The following is a 23,196-nucleotide window of genomic DNA, read 5'->3' on the forward strand; positions in this document are numbered from 1 at the left end:
TATAGTGCTCCCCCAGGATGTGCGTTGCAACTAGAAAGCAGCTGGTAGGGACAGCCCATTACCACACACTCATCACTTCTTGACAAAGTGGGTAGGAGGTGGTTCCACCTTGTTTGCTGAGATACCACATAACAGACATGTTGTCGGTCTAAATTGCAATTGTCCCCAGAGGAAGAAGGGAGTGAAGGGCATGCAGAACTAAAAGCACCACCCTCATCTCTAGGATGTTGATATGCAGATTGATCTCCTGGGGAATCCACATGCCTCAGACTGTCTGTCCCACGTAATGCCCACCCCACCTGGGAAGCATCCATGGTCAATGTGGGACAGGGGTTGGAAGAATAAAAGGTCAACTCTGAGATACTTTTGGATTGTGAAGTCACCACAAAAGAGAATTCCTGCACACCAGCGACAGTTTCACAGGATGATTGAGGGGGTGAAGCAGAAGGGACCATTGTACAGACAATATCCACTGGAGAATTCTCATATGTAAGCGAGCTGTTGGTAGCAAAGTTACTGTTGCAGCCATAGAACCCAGAGCCTCGAGAACTAGATTTCCTGTAGGGACCAGTACCGCTAGCATTTGTTTGATATGTGTCCACAGGGAGAGAATCCTGTCCAGTGGAAGAAGGGCCAGGATTTTGGTTGTGTCCAAGTAGGCCCCTATAAAATCTATCATTTGCACAGGTTGTAATTGCGACTTCTGGATGTTTATGGTGATCCCTAAAGTAGGGGTTAGTTGTAAGAGAAAATCCCTGGCCTGAATCAGCAGATGCCTGGATGGTGCGACTAGGAGCCAGTCGTCCAGGTAAGGAAACACATGGAATCCATACAGTCTGAGGTGAGCTGCGACCGCTGCAACGCATTTGGTGAACAACCCTGGGGGCTGTGGTGAGACCAAATGGAAGCACGCGGAATTGGTAGTGACTGGCTCCTTGTCTGAAACAGAGATACCTTCTGGAGCATCTGTTTATTTTGATGAGATAGCATGCATCCTTCAGGTCTACTGAGCAGATCCAGTCGTCCTTCTGTAAAAAGGGAAGGATGGACTGAACCATGACCATCCTGAACTTTGTGTGTTTCACTGATTTGTTCAGGTAAGTCAGCCAGTTTGGGCCTTAGGTCCCCTGTTTTCTTTGGAACTAAAAAGAATTGGGAGTAAATCCCTGATCTATGCTGGTCCGAGGGAACTTCCTGGATGACTTTTTTGGAACAACTTTGCAATTTCCAAAGTTGCTGCCTCCCGCTGATTGGGTGGAATATTGGGGAGGTGTTGTTTGGGTTTGGTGGGACTTAAAAAGGGAATGGAGTAACCTCTGTATCTAACACCTTGCACCCATCAATCGTTTGTGATGGCTAACCAGGCATATCTAAGTGTAGGAGGCATAGGCCCCCGACTATCTCCAGAGAGGGACAGTCAGGCAACAGCTCAGGGATGCTGCAAGGATTTCCCCAAGGGAGAATCCCAAGATCCCTGATTCAGCAGACCCCCTCTGCCTCAAGGGTGGCATCTACCACTGGAATCATTCCCCCCCCTCTACCCCTGGGGGAAAATCGCCCTGAGTGTCCAGGAAAGGACCCTGGGATTTTCTGAATCATAACTTTTCTCCCGCTCTGATTCCAGAAGAAGGACCTTTGTGGGGTGGAGAAGCAGATGCAGACAGCAGACAGGGTCTTTCAGTCTTTCTCGCTACAGGGTCTTTCAGTCTTTCCTTGCTGTGGGAGACAGGATCACATACAGTTGGTCCAAAAAGGGAGGAACTGTCAAAGGGGGCATTGGTAAAAGACACTTTAAAGGGTTCCGTAAAAATCACAGTCGCATAAAGGCATGGTGCTGAATAGCAATGCCAGAACTGGCTGCCCTACAGGTACCCACAACTGCATGAGATTAAATCAACATCATGGACGCATTGGAAATGGAGTGCAGAGTGGCCATATGGGAGGTAAAGGAAGTCCAATCTTCTGGCATCATGGACTCAGGGCCAGAGATAGAGAGTCCCTTAATTAAGTCCCTCTGTAGCCTGGCAAAATGAGCAAGGTAATTCAACGCTCAGAGCAAAGATGAAAGAAGCCAAGACCCTTTTTCCAAATGTGTTCATAGCACTAGACTCCCTGTTAGGGGGAAGGACAGTAGAGCTTTCCTGTGCAAGCTGTTTGTTGGTGGCCACTGCCACCACCATGGCATCTACAGCAATGCGCTATGTCCAGTGAGGTCCATCTTTGGGGGCACCAAGTATCAAGTTTGCTCTTATCGGTATAGGTTCTGCAGCATCTGGTTCGTTTCATGCCTGTGCAGATACCAGGTCCACAAGGGGATCTGCTGTGGAAGGGGGCATCCAAGATGTAGATGGGCTGGTCCTGAAGGCCTCCAAGAACACTAACTCATCTGGGGTGGGATTTGGGGTCGACCAACCATTTCTCTGAAGAAAAATCTCTAAAATGTCTCCAAATGCGATATCAGGTGGAGATCTGGGGGACTCATCCCCTTCAGTTAAGTCAGTGTCTGCAGTGAGATTCCTCTGGGGAATATAGGTGCCTTCTTTTCACCTTCTCTTCCGAGGAACCTCCCCAGTGGGGTGCTCTGGGGAGGTGTCAGAAGAGATCTGGGCTTCCCTAGGTGAAAACGACTGGAGGCCCTATGGAACTGGCTGTCCCGGTGGCAGAAGAGAGGTCTCAAACATGAAGCCCAAGATGGGAAGGGGTGGATCCAAAACTGTAGGTGCCAGAAGTTTCCTAGGGGGGAGAGGACCCTCTCCACCATCTCAAAGGCAGAAGAACTGCTGGAGTCACGAGAAAGACCACTCTGTCCAGAGGGACCATGAGCAGGTCATCCTTGGTCACTAACAGCCCTCCACTCTGAGGGGGAGTCAGCGCCAAGCCGAATGCCAATGCACTGAGGGGAAGGGATAACTCAGAAAACTTTGGAGTGGAAGTCATCTCACCAGATGTCGAGGCTTCGGCTCTGAGATGCGCTCAGCCCCTACATGGTTGGAACCGAGTAAGTCAAGTAAGTAGACTCATAGTAGACAGAACTATCGGGGCTGAAAGACCAGCACCAGGGATCTGGGAGCTCCAAAACGATACGCCAGATTGGAAAAGGAGAGATAACCTTATAGGGAGAGGCTCTACTCACAGATCCCACACAGGATTGAACTGATAGGACCCCCATCTGGATCTATGTACAGAGAAACTTCCTTATCAATCTATCCACCCCATTCTCTAACAGGCTCCGAGAGGACCTGATGGACGAAGACACAGAGGAGGGTGTGGAATGGTGCCTTGGTTAAACACCCTAGGGGACAGTCTAGGTGTTGATGGCTCCAACTCGAAGGGGGGGGGGGCAGAGGCACTGGCCAGAGGGAGAGAGAGACCGGTATCTGAGCCAGGGAATGGTCTTGGGGCCTTCTTAGGAGGCTCCTCCTTCAAAGGCATGGAGGGGTGGTCCAGGACCATTTCATATGGCCCTGGTTTCCTTAGATTTCTTGGTGGGGAGTTGAGCCCCTGAAGCAGAGACAAAAGCAGGAGGAGGAGGAGTATAAGACCCCTGATCACAAGCTTGCTGCATCTATATGCAAGGGCCCAAGGGAGAAAGGCCTTGCAGATACACCAATCTACTTGAAGGTGGGCAGGACCCAAACAGTAAACGCAGTCCCTGTGGGCATCAGATACAGGGGATCTTATGCCTACAGAAAGTGTGTTTTTTAAAACCCACGGGTTTGTTAGATTTCTTTGACACAGTAGAAAACAAAAAGGAGGAGAGAAGAAAGTCACAATGACCACATGCAGAAAGAGACATTACACTACAAACTTAGAAACAAACAACTAACTTAAAAAAAAAAAAAGTTAACAGTTAGAACAAGGGTAGGAAAAACAAAAGGGTAAGGAAAGAATAGGAAAAAGCAGAAATTTAAGTCACTTACAAAGTAAAATATACACTCGTGGAGGAGCTCTAACCGATCATGATGCTTTCTCTGAGCACGGCAAATGAGATCTGACATATCTGAGAAGAGCTAGGCAGTATGGGTAGGGTGGGCGGAGCTCTAGCTTCAGATCTTAAGCTTGTTGACAGCTGAGTTGGTTCCGAGCTTGGAACTGAGACCCACAGGTTTGATGAAAACTGAACAAACAACATCAGAGATGAAACCTACACTGAACAAGTCCATAAGAAAGTTTGGGACTACTTCCAAGGGAGTTGAAAAAAGGTCCAAGCCCAGAGACTCAGCCAAAATAGCAAAGCGATTCCACTTACTAGCATACACCTTCCTACTACAGATCTTCTGCAAAGAGGACACTATATGCACAACACTACCTGAAAGCTTGAAATGTCTAACTATCAAGGAAACTGAAGAAACCAGGTAGTTAATTTGAGGGTCTGAATATCATGCAGGTCCAGGCCCACTGGATGGGAAATTTGATCCAGAATGAGATCCAACAACCAGGGCAGGTATCTCAGAAGATCCAATAGGTGGGGAACCACACCTGTCAGGTCCAAAAGGGAACAATGAGGGTACCAGTTCTTCTGCAGCATGGTGCCTTCTGAAAGAACTTTATCATTAGGGGAACTGTTAGATATGCATACAAGAAACCCAGGGGCCAAGAATACAGGAGAGCACCTCTGAGTGACTGTCAATGAGAAGTGACTAAGTGGAATAGCTGCTGCATTTGGTGCTGTAAAAGGAAGCAAACAGGTCACAACATGGAGTTCCCCAGATCTGAAAAATCTGAGCTGCTACCCTCGGATTCAGAGACCACTTGTGAGAAAGAAGAATATTCCTGCATAAACTGTCTGCCAGAATGTTGAACTTCCCTGGGGTGTGTGCATTGCAATCAGAAACTGCTTAGAGGAAATCTCCCACTGCCAAACCCTCACAGCCTGTCCACATAGATGTTAAGATCAGGTCCCCCGTTTATTCAGATACCAAATGATGGCCATATTGTCCATCTGGATTGAAATCACACCACTGGGGAAAGCCTCCTGGAAAACCTGCAATGCAAGGACTATGGCCATCATATAAGGTTGCACTCCAAGGAAGACCAAGTCCCCTGAATTTTCCTACCTTTGAAATGCAACCCCCCCCCAAAAAAAAAAGGGAGACATCCACAATGTCTGTGATCAGTTGAAGGGAAAGAACAGTCTTTCTGCTGATTACAGCAGACTCCACAAACCTTTGTCAACATTATGGGGAAATAACCTGGATGTGTAAAATAAGACCACATTGTACTACAAGGGTCCACTGCAGAGCCCTCGTATGGTACCTCAGAAGGGAATACCAATGGAGGCAGCAAAGTTGCCCAAGTGTTTTAGAGGAGCATATGCTGGCAGTTTTTTGTAAACAAGCAAACATTCTGCCTGAGAATGAAGGCTAACTAGTATGGAAGTTGGGAGTTTGGCCATTTGGGATATGGTATCCTAGTGGCAGCCTATAAATTCCAGTGTTTGGACAGGATGAAGGCTTGATTTCCTGATTGATGGTGATCCCCCAAAGAACCATATAGCTGGAGTAAGGTATCCCTGGATGTGATTAGGGATGCTCTTGTTGCAGCAGTGAAGAGGTAATTATCCAGGTAAGGAAAGATCTGAAACTCCTACAGCTGGAGCCAGGCTGCTACGACTTTCATACACTTGGTGAACACCCAGAGACGGTGATGAGACCAAATGGCAGTGCCTTGAATCAGTAATAACTGGCTTCTAGCTGGAAGAGCAGGAACCTCCCGGAATGTCTCAATATCTTTATAAAACAGTAGGTGTCCTTGAGGTCTATCAAGCACATCCAGTCATCCTCCCTCAGCAGAGGCAAAATGGACTACAACATGAACATCTGGAACTTGGTCCGTTTTACAAAAAGGTTTAATTTGCTCATACCCATGACTGGTCTGAACTCCTTGTTCTTCAGTACCAAAGAGAACATTGAGTAGACCACTCATCCTTGTTGGTCTGATGCCATCTTTTGGATGACTCAATTTGTCAGTAGCTTCTGAATTTCAATGGCTGTCTCTGATGGGGTGGAATGTTCAGGAGGCATTTGAGATTGAAATTTGGAATTTCTAAAAATGGAATAAAACAGCCTCTGGAAGGTACAGAAGCAGATGTGGAAGTAGATCTCATGTTCCCTTTTAGCAGGTTTGGAGTCCTTCACAGAGTGAGAATTACTCCTCTCTGACTCATACTTGGGTGAAGAAGCGGAAGGAGAAGCCAGCCGGAAGGAGGCCCCTGAGGACCATCTTGGCTGTCCTCTCGTTGACAGCCCAAGATCCAAACCCCTTAGCAATAGAAGAAAGGTTCTTCAGATGGGCCTTCCCCACGCAATAAATGCAGCAATCATGTGCATCTTGTGAGGGGAGTTTGTGTCCACACACCACATACTTCTTGAATTCTTTCAGATCCACAGCCGTAAAGCAAAAGAAACGAGCACCAACATCCAACTCTAAGACACTACAAGAAAAATCATTCACTAAACTGCACCGAACATTACTACTGAACAACTACAAAACAAGACAAATGGTCGAAAGGCAAGCTCCACAAGCAATGGTGATGCGGCAATTCAAACAGTTCGAACAGCTCACAATAAGGCTCGAAATCTCCAATACAAGATGGTTTATTTAACGCCAAAAATAGTGCACACGTTTTCATCAGTATTATGACTTCATCAGACAAACACAAAATGATTACACAGGCATAAATACCCCAAGTTACCCACTTGACACTAATAAATTAATTGATTGTTTAATCAAATTTTAAAGCCACAAAACCCACTGGTATAAAATTCAGTGTATACTGTATGCTTAATAACATCTAAAATACAAAGTTAAAACCTCATTTTAAAAACACATGTCATATAAAATTGTTGTCTTTATACCAAAAAATGTTTTATGACCACTGTTTCTACTATAAATTGTATATAAAACCTACCTAATGTATTTGGTGTTAAAAATCAAATCCTATCGGATTTTAACTTTAAATATGGGACAATAGATATTGTGTCATTAAGCCCAGGGAATCGATTGGATTCCAAAAGTATCTGCCAATATGTTTCCCTATCGGATAATAATACCTCCCATGGTCCGCCCCTGGCATCCTGAGTGACAGAATCCAAAACAAAGAAAGAAAAGGTCCCTCCAGGGCATGTATTAAGGTGCTTGTAAAGTGCATTATTACTGTCACATTTTTGTATGTCATAAAGGTGCTCATACACCCTTCTGCGGAGTTGTCTTTTTGTCTTTCCAACGTAAATGCCTGACATGACTGGCACACTGCCAAATAGACAACCCCATAGGAAAGACAATTATAAAATCTCTTGGAACTAATCTTCCTATTTCTACTTTCCAAATATACAAATTCTTGGTTGGAAATATATTTACACTGAGAGCACCGTCCGCACTTGAAAGTCCCCTTGCGGGGATATTCATGCTTGTGTTGTATAATACCCTTTTCTAAAATTCTCTTCATGTTAAAACCTTTTCTATATACAGTTTTGAGGGTTATGTTCTTAAATCCATTAAGGTCTGTTATATCCTGAAAGGATTTAAATTCCCTGTCAATGATCCTACTGATCTGCCCCACGTTAGCGCTGTATTCTGTAATAAACAATAACTGGTAACCATCACTGTCCAACTTGTCCTTACCCTGCTCAGTTTGTGAATGCTCTTGCCCCAAGATGGGCTTGAACCTTATAGATCTACCTTTCATAACTTCTTCCTTAACCAAATTTATCATGGCCACCGGATACCCCCTATCCATGAACATTTTGTTCAATTTGTCACTTTCAATATTGAATAGGTGGTCCTGAGATGTCATACGTGAGGCCCTGACAAACTGTCCCTTAACAATACCTCTCTTTTGGAACCCTGGGTGTGAACTTGAAAAATGCAAATAACTGTTTGAAAAAGTTGGCTTTCTATACACTGTCGAGGTAAACCCTGATTGAACTTTACTTAAAGTCACATCTAAATAATGGACAGATTCCACGGATATCTCATAAGTGAAGTTTAAAAAGGTAGTAGTACCCCTAATATAGGTAATAAACTCCTGGATAGCCTCAATGGGACCAACCCAAAAAATGCAGATGTCGTCCAGGAACCTGGAATAATGATTCCAGTACTTTTCAAAACCACTGTTATGAACAAATTTCTTTTCCCAGACGGCCATAATAATATCTGCATAAGTTGGAGCACAATTTGCCCCCATGGACACCCCAGAAATTTGTTTAAAGTATTCACCCCCATAAAATATGTAGTTGTTTTGTAATACCAACTCCAACAATCCCATGATCATACTTACATCGTTGTGGGTGATCCCAGCACACTCCCATAAGGCCTCTTCTATCCATTCAAGTCCTATATCAGTAGGAATAACTGAAAATAAGTCAACAACATCTATTGTTAAAAACGTAAGGTTAGGCTTGTACAAGTCTTTAGTGACTCTCCGCAAAAATTCCCAGGAGTCTTTGATGAGGTAAGACTCTTTCCCCCAAACCTGCTTAAGCTTCCAATCCAAAAATTTTGCAATTGAATGGGTCTTTGAACCTTGTGCAGCCACAATAGGCCGTAGTGGTGGATCCTCCACACACTTGTGGATTTTGGGCACACCAAAGATGGTGGGCACTTTTGGGTGATTGTTTTCTAAAAAAGAGAAGGTGTCAAATTCAATGACCTCCTGGTCTAACGTGTCTTTTATGGTTAAGTCAATCTTTTTATATGAGAGAAGTATCTCATGAATAGATGTTACAGTATACTTGTTGGTATCATATAAAATTTCCCCCATTTTGCTTTCATATAAGAGCTGACTCAATGACAATACCCCCTCCCTTATCCGGTTGCATCACTCGGATAGAATGGTTGTGTGCTAGGTCATACAATACTGTATTCTCCTCTTCACTCAAATTGTAGTCAAAACACCCCTGGCCTAGTTCTTTACGTATTTCCCTTTCAATTCTATTCTCTAAATTGCTTAGCTGGGGGTGTAATGGTGGATTGAATGTACTTGACTTCTTTAAAAACAAGCTGGGAGCAACAGGACCATAACCAAACAAATGTTGAAAGTTTAATTTTCGAATAAACATTTTTAGGTCAAGAATACTATTGACTAACTGACTACCTCTAGTGGGAACAAATTTAAAACCTTTGGTAAATAGGTCAAAACAGACTTCTGTTACGGGTACTTCACTGTAGTTGTAGATGTGATAACCATTCTTACTGTATAGTTGATATGCACCAATATTTGTGACAGTAATACCTTTACCTATTGCCAAGCCTGATTCCTGCTCCTCACTTTCCCTTGCACCCGGTTGTCCCTGCCTTGGGCAAAGATCGGATAAACAGGGAAGGTATGTCCCCCTTGTTGGTTCCGAATACGTTCGGATCTCCTGGGTAAAAAACTGTCATCTGATTGCCCTAATAAATCTGTACAAGCATTGTCCTCACCCTCGTCCGTTATAGGTAGCATGGTATCAACACTAGGAACAGGTCCCTGATGGAAATCGGGGGCCTGAAAATACCTACCCCTAGGTTGGGGCGGGTTAGGATACTGTCGCCCCTCCCTGTATTCCCTGAGGTCCCTCTTCAACTTGTTAATTTTTCTGTTAGTAATGATATCACATTGTTTATCTATATTCTTACGAATTTCATAATATTTAACATTGTGTGATTCAACTGCAAATAGTAAATCACTAGTGATGTCATTGTTACATTTAAAAATTTGTTCAGATAGTCCTTTAATGTCCTTATCATTTTTCTTAATTATGGCCCTCATTATATCCAGTCCACACCTGTCAAAGGCTTGAATTAATTCCTGGTGAAACTCGCTTCCACCTATAACATTATTTGGGTACTTGTGTACCCTTAAGCCTTTAGGTACAATACCCTTTGTTGATACATTCGTTCAAGTATGAGTTATCCAAAACCAAACTCTTGTACCTGTATAGGGAATCTTCCAAAAAGCTTAAATTCTCATCAAAAGAGTATCTCTCGGTGGGGATATTCGGTTGATAGCCCGAAATTGTAAAGGAAGGCTTAGCGTTGACCCAGTCGAAAAATGAAGCAGAAATAGGCGGTGACTCATGGGATGGAACGGGCTGATGACAAGGAATGGAAGGTTCCGTATAATTGTCCCTCAATACAGCTGGTGTTTCCGAAAACGCTGCAGCTTCCATGTTGTCAGGTACATCCCTCAGTTGTCTCTGGCCCAAACCATTGTTGTCGACATCAACAGGGGGATCCTCAGATAATGTACCGGGACATTTCCCAACTGCTTTAAGCACTTCTTTTTGATTGTGGATGATAGTTTGAAGCCCCAAACCAATGGGGGTGAGTAATTGAACTAACTGGGTAAGCTGGCCCGTAAGCTGAGATAATTCACCGGCTACCGATGTAACGCCGGTGCCGCTGCCATCCGTAGTGGAACTGCCCGGACCTGAATCCATAACACCAAATCTCCAATGTACGAAAAACAAAATAACCAACAAACCAAGACAAATGGTCGAAAGGCAAGCTCCACAAGCAATGGTGATGCGGCAATTCAAACAGTTCGAACAGCTCACAATAAGGCTCGAAATCTCCAATACAAGATGGTTTATTTAACGCCAAAAATAGTGCACACGTTTTCATCAGTATTATGACTTCATCAGACAAACACAAAATGATTACACAGGCATAAATACCCCAAGTTACCCACTTGACACTAATAAATTAATTGATTGTTTAATCAAATTTTAAAGCCACAAAACCCACTGGTATAAAATTCAGTGTATACTGTATGCTTAATAACATCTAAAATACAAAGTTAAAACCTCATTTTAAAAACACATGTCATATAAAATTGTTGTCTTTATACCAAAAAATGTTTTATGACCACTGTTTCTACTATAAATTGTATATAAAACCTACCTAATGTATTTGGTGTTAAAAATCAAATCCTATCGGATTTTAACTTTAAATATGGGACAATAGATATTGTGTCATTAAGCCCAGGGAATCGATTGGATTCCAAAAGTATCTGCCAATATGTTTCCCTATCGGATAATAATACCTCCCATGGTCCGCCCCTGGCATCCTGAGTGACAGAATCCAAAACAAAGAAAGAAAAGGTCCCTCCAGGGCATGTATTAAGGTGCTTGTAAAGTGCATTATTACTGTCACATTTTTGTATGTCATAAAGGTGCTCATACACCCTTCTGCGGAGTTGTCTTTTTGTCTTTCCAACGTAAAATGCCTGACATGACTGGCACACTGCCAAATAGACAACCCCATAGGAAAGACAATTATAAAATCTCTTGGAACTAATCTTCCTATTTCTACTTTCCAAATATACAAATTCTTGGTTGGAAATATATTTACACTGAGAGCACCGTCCGCACTTGAAAGTCCCCTTGCGGGGATATTCATGCTTGTGTTGTATAATACCCTTTTCTAAAATTCTCTTCATGTTAAAACCTTTTCTATATACAGTTTTGAGGGTTATGTTCTTAAATCCATTAAGGTCTGTTATATCCTGAAAGGATTTAAATTCCCTGTCAATGATCCTACTGATCTGCCCCACGTTAGCGCTGTATTCTGTAATAAACAATAACTCGTAACCATCACCGTCCAACTTGTCCTTACCCTGCTCAGTTTGTGAATGCTCTTGCCCCAAGATGGGCTTGAACCTTATAGATCTACCTTTCATAACTTCTTCCTTAACCAAATTTATCATGGCCACCGGATACCCCCTATCCATGAACATTTTGTTCAATTTGTCACATTCAATACTGAATAGGTGGTCCTGAGATGTCATACGTGAGGCCCTGACAAACTGTCCCTTAACAATCCCTCTCTTTTGGAACCCTGGGTGTGAACTTGAAAAATGCAAATAACTGTTTGAAAAAGTTGGCTTTCTATACACTGTCGAGGTAAACCCTGATTGAACTTTACTTAAAGTCACATCTAAATAATGGACAGATTCCACGGATATCTCATAAGTGAAGTTTAAAAAGGTAGTAGTACCCCTAATATAGGTAATAAACTCCTGGATAGCCTCAATGGGACCAACCCAAAAAATGCAGATGTCGTCCAGGAACCTGGAATAATGATTCCAGTACTTTTCAAAACCACTGTTATGAACAAATTTCTTTTCCCAGACGGCCATAATAATATCTGCATAAGTTGGAGCACAATTTGCCCCCCATGGACACCCCAGAAATGGGGTTATTTTGTTTTTCGTACATTGGAGATTTGACAACTACAAAACTTACAATTGGATTAAGTATGAGAAGAACACTCTTTACAGGCAGGTAATTCACCACACACAACACACTTCAAAAATAGCACTTCATAATCTAACACTATCTATACCAACTATACTAAAAATCTTACAGGGTAAGGGAAAAAAGGCAGAAAATAGAGACCAAATCCTACAGAAAAGGATATACTCCACTGGAGCTACAATCAAGCTGCTATCCTGTAATGGTGGCAAACTAGATCTGTAGTATTCTTGGAGTAGTGAGGGACTGTAGGGAGGGGTAGCAGAGCCCGGTAAGCTGAAGTCTTGAAGAAATGGCCGGCCTTCGATCCGATAACCCATAGGTTTAAACAAGATGGAAAAAGCACTGGATCAGACAAGTTTTACTTAGCATTAAAAAAAATAAACAAATAAGTTAATCATCATAACTTTGTAAGTAGATACTTCCAAAACACAAACCTGTACTTCGCTGGTTTTCTGTCTTATTGACTCTTCTTTCTCCCGAATATCCTGCTCCAGTGAATACTTTTCTCTTCATGTAAAGTGAAAAGAAATCAGTCTGTTTATAAACATGACAACAAAATAACTACAGAGAGTCTTTATTACATGATACTCTATACAACATATATAAAACTCTTAACTACTGTGTGAAATTAAATAAAGACATTTTAAGTTAATATAAAGAGTATATCCTTCAGGTTCATACAGGTATAAGCAAATACTCTTCAACATTCACTGCCCTTTATAGTACAAAATGTTTAGGACTATAGCCATCAGTATGTCCTTAATCCCAAAGCTCTGTGCAATGCACACCAGTGACCAAATATCTGCAACTGTTTTATGTCTAATAACCAAGAGTGCAAATTCTTACCCATTAGAACTACAGCCAACACAAAAATCCAGACAGGTGCCTAACTCTACCAACAATGAATAAAAAAAGCTGCAGGGCATAAAAGCCAAAATGTGTCTGCCCTTTAGCTCACTAAGGTAAGTCTCCCACCCAGACTGTTGTCAGTTCACTGGAAGTGTTTTAAATGTACTCAAATGCTCATGCACAACAAGCTTTCACAATATTTGTATAAAACTCCTTATAAGGAAATATACTGTTTATGTCCCAAGAGTACACTGCACATATCCCACAAAAATGTATCTAAATTTTAAAAAGCTATTAGTGAAGAAAATGCTGGCTAGTGCAGACGAAATGATTTAGAATATAGTCTAGAACACTACGATAATACTTTAAACAATCAGTACTTAGTTTTGCTTTTTTTCTACACTAAAATGCATCTCTCCCTGTATACAGCAATACCAAACATCAATGCTCTTTAGCTGCACTGAGGTCATAACAGCTTAGCAAGAGGGGGATAGAGTTTTCTATAGTAATTCTGATTCCATACCCAAAAGGATCCCAGCGTACACTACGAAGGTGCTGCTGGCATTGTTGGCATGCACCTTACTTAGCCAAGTGTTTATATTCTCTAGAATTACACTATTCATCCTATGCAGGAGCTCAGGAGTTTAACGGAATATAAACTATAACAAAAGGTATGAGCATAAGCTGCTATTAATAAAAATGGAATTCTGATCACACATGCAGATAATCACAAACTACACTGTCCAAAAAGGCAAGTTTAAATTTAAGTTTAGAGGACACCATCATTTCAAATTTTAGTTTAAAACCATTTAAATATGTCACAGCTCTAAAGTGCTACAAGAGCCGTCAGCAAAACAACTAAAGCTGGTGCAGTGCAACTGCTGACACATGTGATCTCACACTGACACCTCAGGTTCAAGAACAAAGCTGTGCTAAAACAATTGGTGGCAGAAGAAAAGGAGCCAGTCCTCAAAAGACAACACTCCTAAAAAGAAGGAAGAAAGACCAATTGTCCCTTCCAGTAATAAATGTTGCTGCCACCTGGAGCCTGGGCAAAGTAACAGGGACACTAGGCAGAAATGTCACCCTACAGTAATGAAAGGATGAACACAAGTGACTCTCTAACTTAACTGCATCACTAGTAAACCAAAGGCATGACAAACTAGGTAAACACAAACAACTTGACAAACGGCAACCACGAACTAAGAAAGGTTTTAATAAACCAATAAAAAGCACAACGATCACCACACTGTAATTCCTTTAAGCGCTTTTTCTTGATGCATTCTGTCTTCGTATATATAGCTTTATATATTTATTATATTTATGATTTATTTAAATATTATGTTAGTGTTATATAAAGTGACATTTTGATATATTTTGCTTCCATACATACACATTTCATATATTTATCTCATACATTTATGATCTACTTTTAAAAAATATGTCAGTGTTCATTTAAAGTGGACAAATTCATCTTCATCCACAGTTTTTAATGGCCATCAAGTGTGTTTATTATATTTTTATATGATATGATATGCATTTCTGATGTTTCAAGTTGTTTAGTTTTTATTTTTTAACTACCTTGCATATAAGTAGTTTTTAGCGTTGCTTTCAGAGGGCATAAGAAAAATATTAGTTCTGCTACTAGAATGTGCATCTAGCAGCATGCCCCTTGAAGAATCAAATGCTTATTTTAACTTAATTGTTTAAATTAATTGTTTAATGAGCAGACTTTCCCGCCTTTAGTGATTGTATTTAAACTCTGAATACAGATTTAGTAATTTATCTGATGAAGCGTGGATGAACCACGCGAAAGCGCTCATTTTTTATCTCCTATTAAATGGTTTTGTCTTCTACAAGTGTTGCCAGCGTGTTTCGTTATCGTTACAACCTTCTACATTGGTTTATTGGATGTTCCTAAGTGTTTTGGTACTACACTTTTTTATACATCGTTTTCAGTCTTTTTGGTGCAGTATCATTCAGCAGGACCGCTGACTACACATACGTTTGTGCTTTTGCTTTTTGGCCAGCGTTTCCAGCACACTATGGAACCTATCACCAACTTGGATCCGGAGCCGAGGGACGCATCTTCTTTATGGGATGGTCTTACACATCTACACAACAACCCTTTATTGTCTCTGGACTTCATTGGAGAAGTTGGACACACTAACCACAGTACAAATGGTGAGAACCTTACGGAGTTTCATTCTGTTCTAAAAACTATAGAAGATAATTTATATCAGTTGCAGAGGTACGCCTGGCAAAGGCTACATCTGGAAGCATGTATCCATTTCAGAGTAGTCCCCAGGGGCATGCGTGTTTTTTGTATGCCCACCTATGGGGACTCACATCCTGAACTCCTCAAACGGTGGCAGGATCTTAATATAGAATTGGGGTTTAAATATGCACAACTAATGTTGGACTATTTTCTGCCATTAGAGACTGAGCTAAGAAATAAAACTGATAAAATGTATCAACAGTTAACAGAACGATTTACATCAGAGTATTGCCTTGGTAAGATCAACTATACCTTCTCACAAATCAACAGCTTTAGTGACAGACTAAGAATCACCAAACAGAAAAAATTACTACGTGACCATCAGGATTTCCAAAAAGGCCAAGTGTTTGTTTGGCCGAGACACCAGTCTTCTAGTCACCAGAATTCTACATTACAGACAGAAACAATTTCCGTTTCCCAATCTAAAAGCTTAGCGACTAATAACATTGTTGCACCATTGTTACCGCGCACACCTGTTTCCATGATGACCAGGGAAGCGGATGTGACGATACCATCAGAGAACAGCCAAATTGAAACCAACTATACTGATACGCCTCCTCCCAACCAGGAAGCACTTTTTCAACAGGCACCTTCCGTAACTACGGGAGCAATTCCAAAGAACACTTCTAGTGCCTTACCCTCACTGGCTAATTTTTTACCGTATCAAAAACGGCCCCTTACACATCCTCACAGGGGACGATCGCACAGCAGGGGTTCTCGCAAGAGAAAGAATTCAGCGGAACCATCAGGTTACAACCGAAGGAAAAAGAACTGACTTCTGAGTTATTATTTAATCTTTCTAGCCTTGCTTTGGACCGCACTACTATACAGGTACTAGATAGAGGACTAAGTTTCATACCGGCTACTCCGGCAACATTGACTGATACGCTACTTGATTTAAGATTGTTTTGCAGGAAATTATCTTTGAAATTGTTATTTAATGACAACACAGTATATGAGCAAGGGGATGCATTGCTTAAAACTAAAAGCACATTTATTCCTGCTATGCCTTTGCACATAGAATGTTTCCTTAGGGCCTGCGAAAATCAATACTATTTGATGTTTAGTGAAGTGGATAAGAAAGGTAGATTTTATAACCTGACTCCACAAGAGAACCGCTCCCTCAACACACTCAAACAGAATACTCAAATAGTCATAAAACCAGCTGATAAGGGAGGGGGAGTGGTCATCTTAGATAGCCAGGAATATATCACCAGTATGCTTAAATTATTACTGGAGGTTGATACATATACCCCCATAACAACCAAGGAAGTGACAAAAATCATTAAAACTGTTAAAGATGTCCTTTATGACCTTCTCATGTGTCGCCAGATCAGCCAGGAAGCTTATGAGTTTTTATATATAGAACATCCCACCATCCCTATAATAAAAGGGATACCCAAGGTGCACAAAGGCATATATCCGGTTCCGTTGAGACCTATAGTATCGGGTGACAAATGGATAACTGCACATGTTTCTCAATTAATAGAAAACATTTTGAGACCTGTAGTAGAGCAGTCACCCACTATACTTAAAGATACTTATGACCTTTTGAGAGATATAAAAGAACTAATATTAGACAGCCATCAAACACATCTCCTTATCACCTTGGATGTCAAGGACCTATTTACTTCAATACCTAATGACATAGGAATGCAATACATAAATGAATTATTATCTAAAGATACTAGTTTCTCTAGCGATAGAATCATACTTATAGATCAGCTCCTTGAATTGGTACTATATAATAACGCATTCATGTTTGGTGATTCAATCTATTTACAAAAGTGGGGGGTAGCCATGGGCACCCCCTGCGCAAACACCTATGCCAACCTGGTAGTCCTATGGTGGGAGAAACTATATCTTTTCACACATGAGAATTTTAAGCTCATAAAATTCTACAGGCGATTTGTGGACGACGTCATAGTTATTTGGGAGGGTACACAGGCATCATTTGAATCATTCATGCAATATTTAAATACTACTACTACGTTTTTAAGGTTCACACAAGAAATTTCTGATCAAGAAATTAACTTCTTAGATGTTACACTTAGATTTACCAAAGGGGGCAGGCTAGATTCAACTTTATATAGGAAACCTACATGGAAAAACTCAATGCTATGCTTTGACAGTATGCATCCCCGACATACTTTTCAAGCTATAGTCAAAAGTCAGTTCATAAGAATTCAGAGACTATGTAGCAGTATAGAAGACTTGAATAGAGAAGCACATCTTATGGAGAACTTATTTATCAACAGAGGTTATAATCCTTCTATGGTTAAAAGTATTAGATCTGAAGTTTTGTGTGATACGACGTCTGAAGAAAAGGAAAATATGGTTTTGGAATATACCAAAGGCAACTATAGATCCTATAGAAGAAATGATGTCACAAACAACTATATTAGTTATATCATCACCTATACTAGTGACATAAAAAAGATACAACAAGTTATCAGTAATAATTGGCATATCTTAGCTATTGACTCTCAAACCAGAAACATCATCAGTAAATACCCTAGATTCACCTATAAAAATAGTAAAAATCTTAAGAGAATTTTATGTGGTGATTCACACATCAGAATACAAGAAGGTGTTAATTTAGTGAACAGCATTCATATCAAGGAGTTTGGTACATATCCTTGCTACAATTGCAACAGATGCAAATTTATCACAAAAATACAGCATTTTAAACACCCTAATACTGATTACGTTTTTAGACCATATTTTCGAGCAACTTGTAATACCTCCAATTTGATATATCTTGCCACCTGTAACAAATGCAAAGCTTTCTATGTAGGACTAACAAAGAGGAAACTACAGGAACGTATTTACAACCACCTGTATGATATACGTAAGGCCATAGATACTAATGCTTTGGCGAAGCATATCATGGAGTTCCCTACACATACCTTCTGCTTTAGAGTCTTACAAGAGGTTAAACAGGATGATAGAGGTGGAGATAGAGAGAATCATCTTGCACTTATGGAACTCAACTGGATATTGAGATTAGGTGCACACATAGAGCCGGGAATTAATAACCACGTCTCTATTAAACCAGCACTAATATCTAAGAAATAAATACATGGTTCTCTATACATTATATCTTTTAGAAATATCCAGCTGAGATTATCCATTTAATAAACATCCATCAGTTACACATATATACTCAGTGCATAATCATATAAACAAGAGTTGCTATATATATATATGTACACTTTACATTATGTATTTAGTATAATTTTGTCAGATTTGACAAACTTGATCAAGTGAATTTTTTCATTTATTTATTTATTTATATCTATATTTACATACTATTCAATAATTAATATATATAATGTTTATACCTTATCATTTATGTATTTTACGTAGGGGGAAGCATAAAGTAAATCAATGACTATGGTAGATGGTTATGCTTTTCACAATGTATCTAATGTACATAAAATGACATCTTGATGCATTCTGTCTCCGTATATATAGTTTTATATATTTATTTTATATTTTATGATTTATATTCTGTTAGTGTTATACAAAGTGATATTTTGATATATTTTGCCTTCATACATACTCACTTCACATATTTATTTCATACATTTATGGTTTACATTTAAATACTATGTCAGTGCTTATTTAAAGTGGACAAATTCATCTTCATCCACTGATTTTAATGTCCATTAAGTGTGTTCATTATACTTTTATATGATATGATACACATTTTTGATGTTTCAAGCTGTTTAGCTTTTATTTTTTAACTACCTTGCATATAAGTAGTTTTTAGCGTTGTTTTCAGAGGGCACAAGAAAAATATTAGTTCTGCTACTAGAATGTGCATCTAGCAGCATGCCCCTTGAAGAATCAAATGCTTATTTTAACTTAATTGTTTAAATTAATTGCTTAATGAGCAGACTTTCCCGCCTTTAGTGAATGTATTTAAACTCTGAATATAGATTTAGTAATTTATCTGATGAAGCGTGGATGAACCACGCGAAAGCGCTCATTTTTTATCTCCTATTAAATGGTTTTGCCTTCTACAAGTGTTGCCAGCGTGTTTCGTTATCGTTACAACATTGGTTTATTGGATGTTCCTAAGTGTTTTGGTACTACACTTTTTTATACATCGCTTTTCGTTTGTTCTAAGAACAAACTTCTTCAGAAGTAAAAACAACAACAGCTGCAGACAATTTAAACTAAAAAGTGCGGGGAAAAAAAACATTGACATAACTTCTTTTAAAGAGAAATAACACTGAAGTAATTGCATCTATATAAAATCAGCAACAACATGTATCACGTAACGAAAAATTGTTGCCTAAAAGACACATGTACATGAATCTATTATGTAGACAACTTTAAAACTCAAAGTATTAAATACAGAATAAAAGCTCAAAGTACCATACCATATTAAACTTAGAACTATGGTATTCATAGTTAAACTACATAGACTTTATCTTAAAAGATTTTTAAGCTTGAGTATACATGCAATTGAGCATGACTCATTTAAACCAGGGTGGTTAAATGAGTTTAACTTAATCTGCCATAAAAGCTCTAGTTCTTCGAGCTTAAAAGAAGCAGGACCCCCCCCGTATATCAGGAACTAAGTTACTGATGACGATTTAACTGCATCACTGCTCGCCTTTTCATAAAACACAGGAGAAAAATTGTGCCTTTCGGAAGGAGTACACCAGTCTCTCTGCAGTCACAAAATGCAACTACCAGTGAAAAGCAGATCAAGCTCAGTGGTATACTGACTGAAAGATAACAGTGGAGAGAGTGTCGCAGGAAGAGACAAGTTTGGGGGTTAGAAACATTAATTTACAGCTTTAGACATCAATCCAGAATACTCTGAGAATCTGTACATTATCAAGAAGACACTAAAATAATACCTACCTTTGAAGTTGAGCAATTTCTTGACTAATATCATCTAATTCTTTAATTCCAATAAATTCTCCTGATCCAAGAGAGCTTGTGCTGTCCTAAAGCAAAACAAACACAAACATGTCGATGAATATCTGCAATTTGAACAAATGCTTGTACCAAATCTCAATTACATGTCTTTATAGTTATCTAGGGAAACAAATGTAGGATCTCAATCCTTAACGGTTTTCTTGGTTTTACTGTTTTCTTCTCTAATACAGCAGCTTACAAGGAATATCTAATTTCTACTACTCCCAACTTATTGCACCATTTTTATATATTACACAGACAAGTACTTTTTTTCCAAGGAAGTCTCATCTCAAATGTGATTCTATTGCATAACTGTAAGGAGTTAAGGAAGGGATTTTAGAAATAACACCTACATTGCTCAGGTCAACGTACCACAGCTGTAGAGAGTATATGGATCACTGCTGGAGTATCATTCATAACGTGAGAGAATTACACTATAGGCAGATGTTTTATCATATGGCTTAACCTGTAGGGTTCTGGCAATCTCCTTAGCATGGCTAGCCTCTTCTCATGCTACAGCCATTAGCTGGAAACAGGCCATTCAGAAATATGTCTCAACTTCTTAGTACACAAAATCTGAACAAAGAAAAAAATAATGGGGGGATAAAAGCCCAAAAAACAGGGACAGATTGTAAACACTACTTTTGTTAATTAGAAAGTTGCTAGGATAACAGGTTATGCATTAGCATGCATTTTCTGAAGAATGTGAAGTCTGAAACTCAATGTTTGTCATTATTTAGTGACTTCAGCCCTCAGTGATTTGCCATAAGACTACAAATGTTATGATAAACAAATCAAAAACAAAGAGATATGGACTGCTAAGAGGCATGCATACAAAGGACAGGAGAGGACCTGCTCTTAGTTTTTCTTTTTTTTTTTCCCCATGAGGTGGTCACTAGCGAGTGTGCAACTACAGCTCAAAAAGTTGGCTGGAAAGTAGATGCAGCCTCAGGTGTAAGAACCATAGCTAGAAGTGGAATGACTCTTTTGAAACAAGGGCTTGGCAGATTCCTGGCAACATCACTAGAGCAATCCATAAAGGTGGAAGGAGGGAGTTTACAGTGAAGCAGAGATCCTTACTAAAACAATGCACACTTATGGGGAGTAAGCTCACATAGCTGTTCTGTGTTCATTGTAAGGATCACTGCTGTAGTATCATTCACAATATTTGGGACACATACTGAAGTAGGAGGATTGGCTACAGACTAGGGGAAGAGGAGCAAATCCTGTTTTGGATGTCCAGTTTACAGTTCCTAAAAAAGTACAACTTGTCTGAAAGCCACAGTTTTTGTTTGTTTGCATTTGTTTACTGGGGTAGTGCACTCATCTCAATGGACCAGTTGCAGGGCACAGCCCAGGTGACTAGGATCACATAAGAAATTAATAAAACATATTTAGAGATGCAAGAATACGCTAGAACATTTAGCTCAGGAAACACTTTACAATATCAAAACATGCAAGGAAAAATGCAATTATGCTTAGCAGACCTTTCTGGAGAAGATGGAGCCACAATGACTTGAAATGGCTTATACTACAAGGATAGCAGGACATTATTATACAGAGAGGTATGAATACATTAGAAGCAGAAAGTGAGAATAGTTGCAGGAAATAATACTAATGGGGAGAAAACATAGAAATGGAGAGAGGGGCATGCAGAGGGAAACGCAGAAAAAAAGGAGAGGAAGTGTGAGAGATGCAAACAGAACAGGGAGGTAGGATAAACGAGAGGCAGTAAGTGAGGGGATGACCAGATGAAATAAGGAAGGATGAAACAGGGATAAAGGGGTGTGAGAACCGTAGGGTTTGTGTGACATAACCTGCGTGAGTGCAGCTGCACTTTGGGTAAAGATGTGCTCTGTGAGCTGCAGTCCGAAGTCTGAGTACTTTTACGGTAATGAAGTAATATTAGTACAGTAATAAACACTATAAAATACAGTACAGAAGTTTCAAAATAACATCTATATTGACTAAAGCAGTATAGGAAGAGATAAACAAATAACTGGTTCTGTTCAATATAACCATCTATAGCTAACAAAGCAGCGTGAGGGCTGACATCAGATCTAAGGAGGAGGAGCAAACATGCCCTGCAGAATCACAGTAGGACATCCTACTCTGCTCAAGGAAAGGACGTCTGGCTTACAGAAGACTTAAAAGGTCTTATGTAAAGATCACAGATTCTTATACTTGACTATCTATACAGATCATGCTCATGCTGTTTAAGTCAGATTTTGAAAATCTGTCAGTTTGACTGCAAGAGGGATGGAATTCTAAAGTTTTCTAACAAGAGTACAGAGAGTGGATAGTTAATGGATCTGGTTGCAAACAAGACGGATTTGTTACTAGATCTCAGGTCTCTGGTACAGGAACAGTACTGCAGTGTATTGTGAAGAACAGGGCGTTTTCTGGCATATAAAAGGGTTTACAAACAGTAACTAGTTGGAAATATGATACATAATGAGGCAGGTCTAGTCAGTTTAACTCTTAAAGCAAATCAATAGTGAGTTTTGTATGAAACATTTACGGCAAATTTGACTGTTTTATTACAATGTTTCTCTCGTTTTAAACTTATCAATTTTGTTCAGGTTAGTCAAAACTGGTGAAGCATACAGAACAGATGGGACTAGATAAGTTCTTGCTATGGACTGTCTAATAGAGTTAGTAAGATATGGCTTGGTCCTATAAAAGAAGCCTAGTTTCGTCAAGTGAGCTTTTTTTTTTTTGATGACTTGAAGCAGGTTCTGGTCAATGTTTATTTTTCGTCAGTTAGGACACCCAATAATTTAGTTTGAGGGACCGTTTCAATTTTGGTTCCTAGCTACTCCCTCCTTCCTAATACCTTCAGGGACCTAGTGTGGTCTTCCCTATCTTTAGTATAAAGTGGGTGAGTATGCAATT

General features: G+C 39.9%; 1 protein-coding gene across 2 annotated transcripts in view; it reads right to left on the reverse strand.

The window, feature by feature from the left end:
- EPS15L1 (epidermal growth factor receptor pathway substrate 15 like 1) overlaps positions 1-23,196 on the reverse strand; it is a 3,892,050-nt gene that overhangs the window by 2,234,975 nt on the left and 1,633,879 nt on the right. For both annotated transcript variants that reach the window (XM_044090736.1, XM_044090735.1), the window contains 2 exons: positions 20,245-20,330; positions 12,671-12,743 (listed from right to left, as the gene is read on the reverse strand). In XM_044090736.1, the coding sequence (XP_043946671.1) occupies positions 12,671-12,743; positions 20,245-20,330 (159 nt within the window). The remainder of the gene's footprint in view (positions 1-12,670; positions 12,744-20,244; positions 20,331-23,196) is intronic.

The sequence above is a fragment of the Protopterus annectens genome, chromosome 13.part0 (genome assembly GCF_019279795.1).
Source record: "Protopterus annectens isolate FY-2018-M chromosome 13.part0, PAN1.0, whole genome shotgun sequence".
NCBI lineage: Eukaryota > Metazoa > Chordata > Ceratodontiformes > Protopteridae > Protopterus > Protopterus annectens.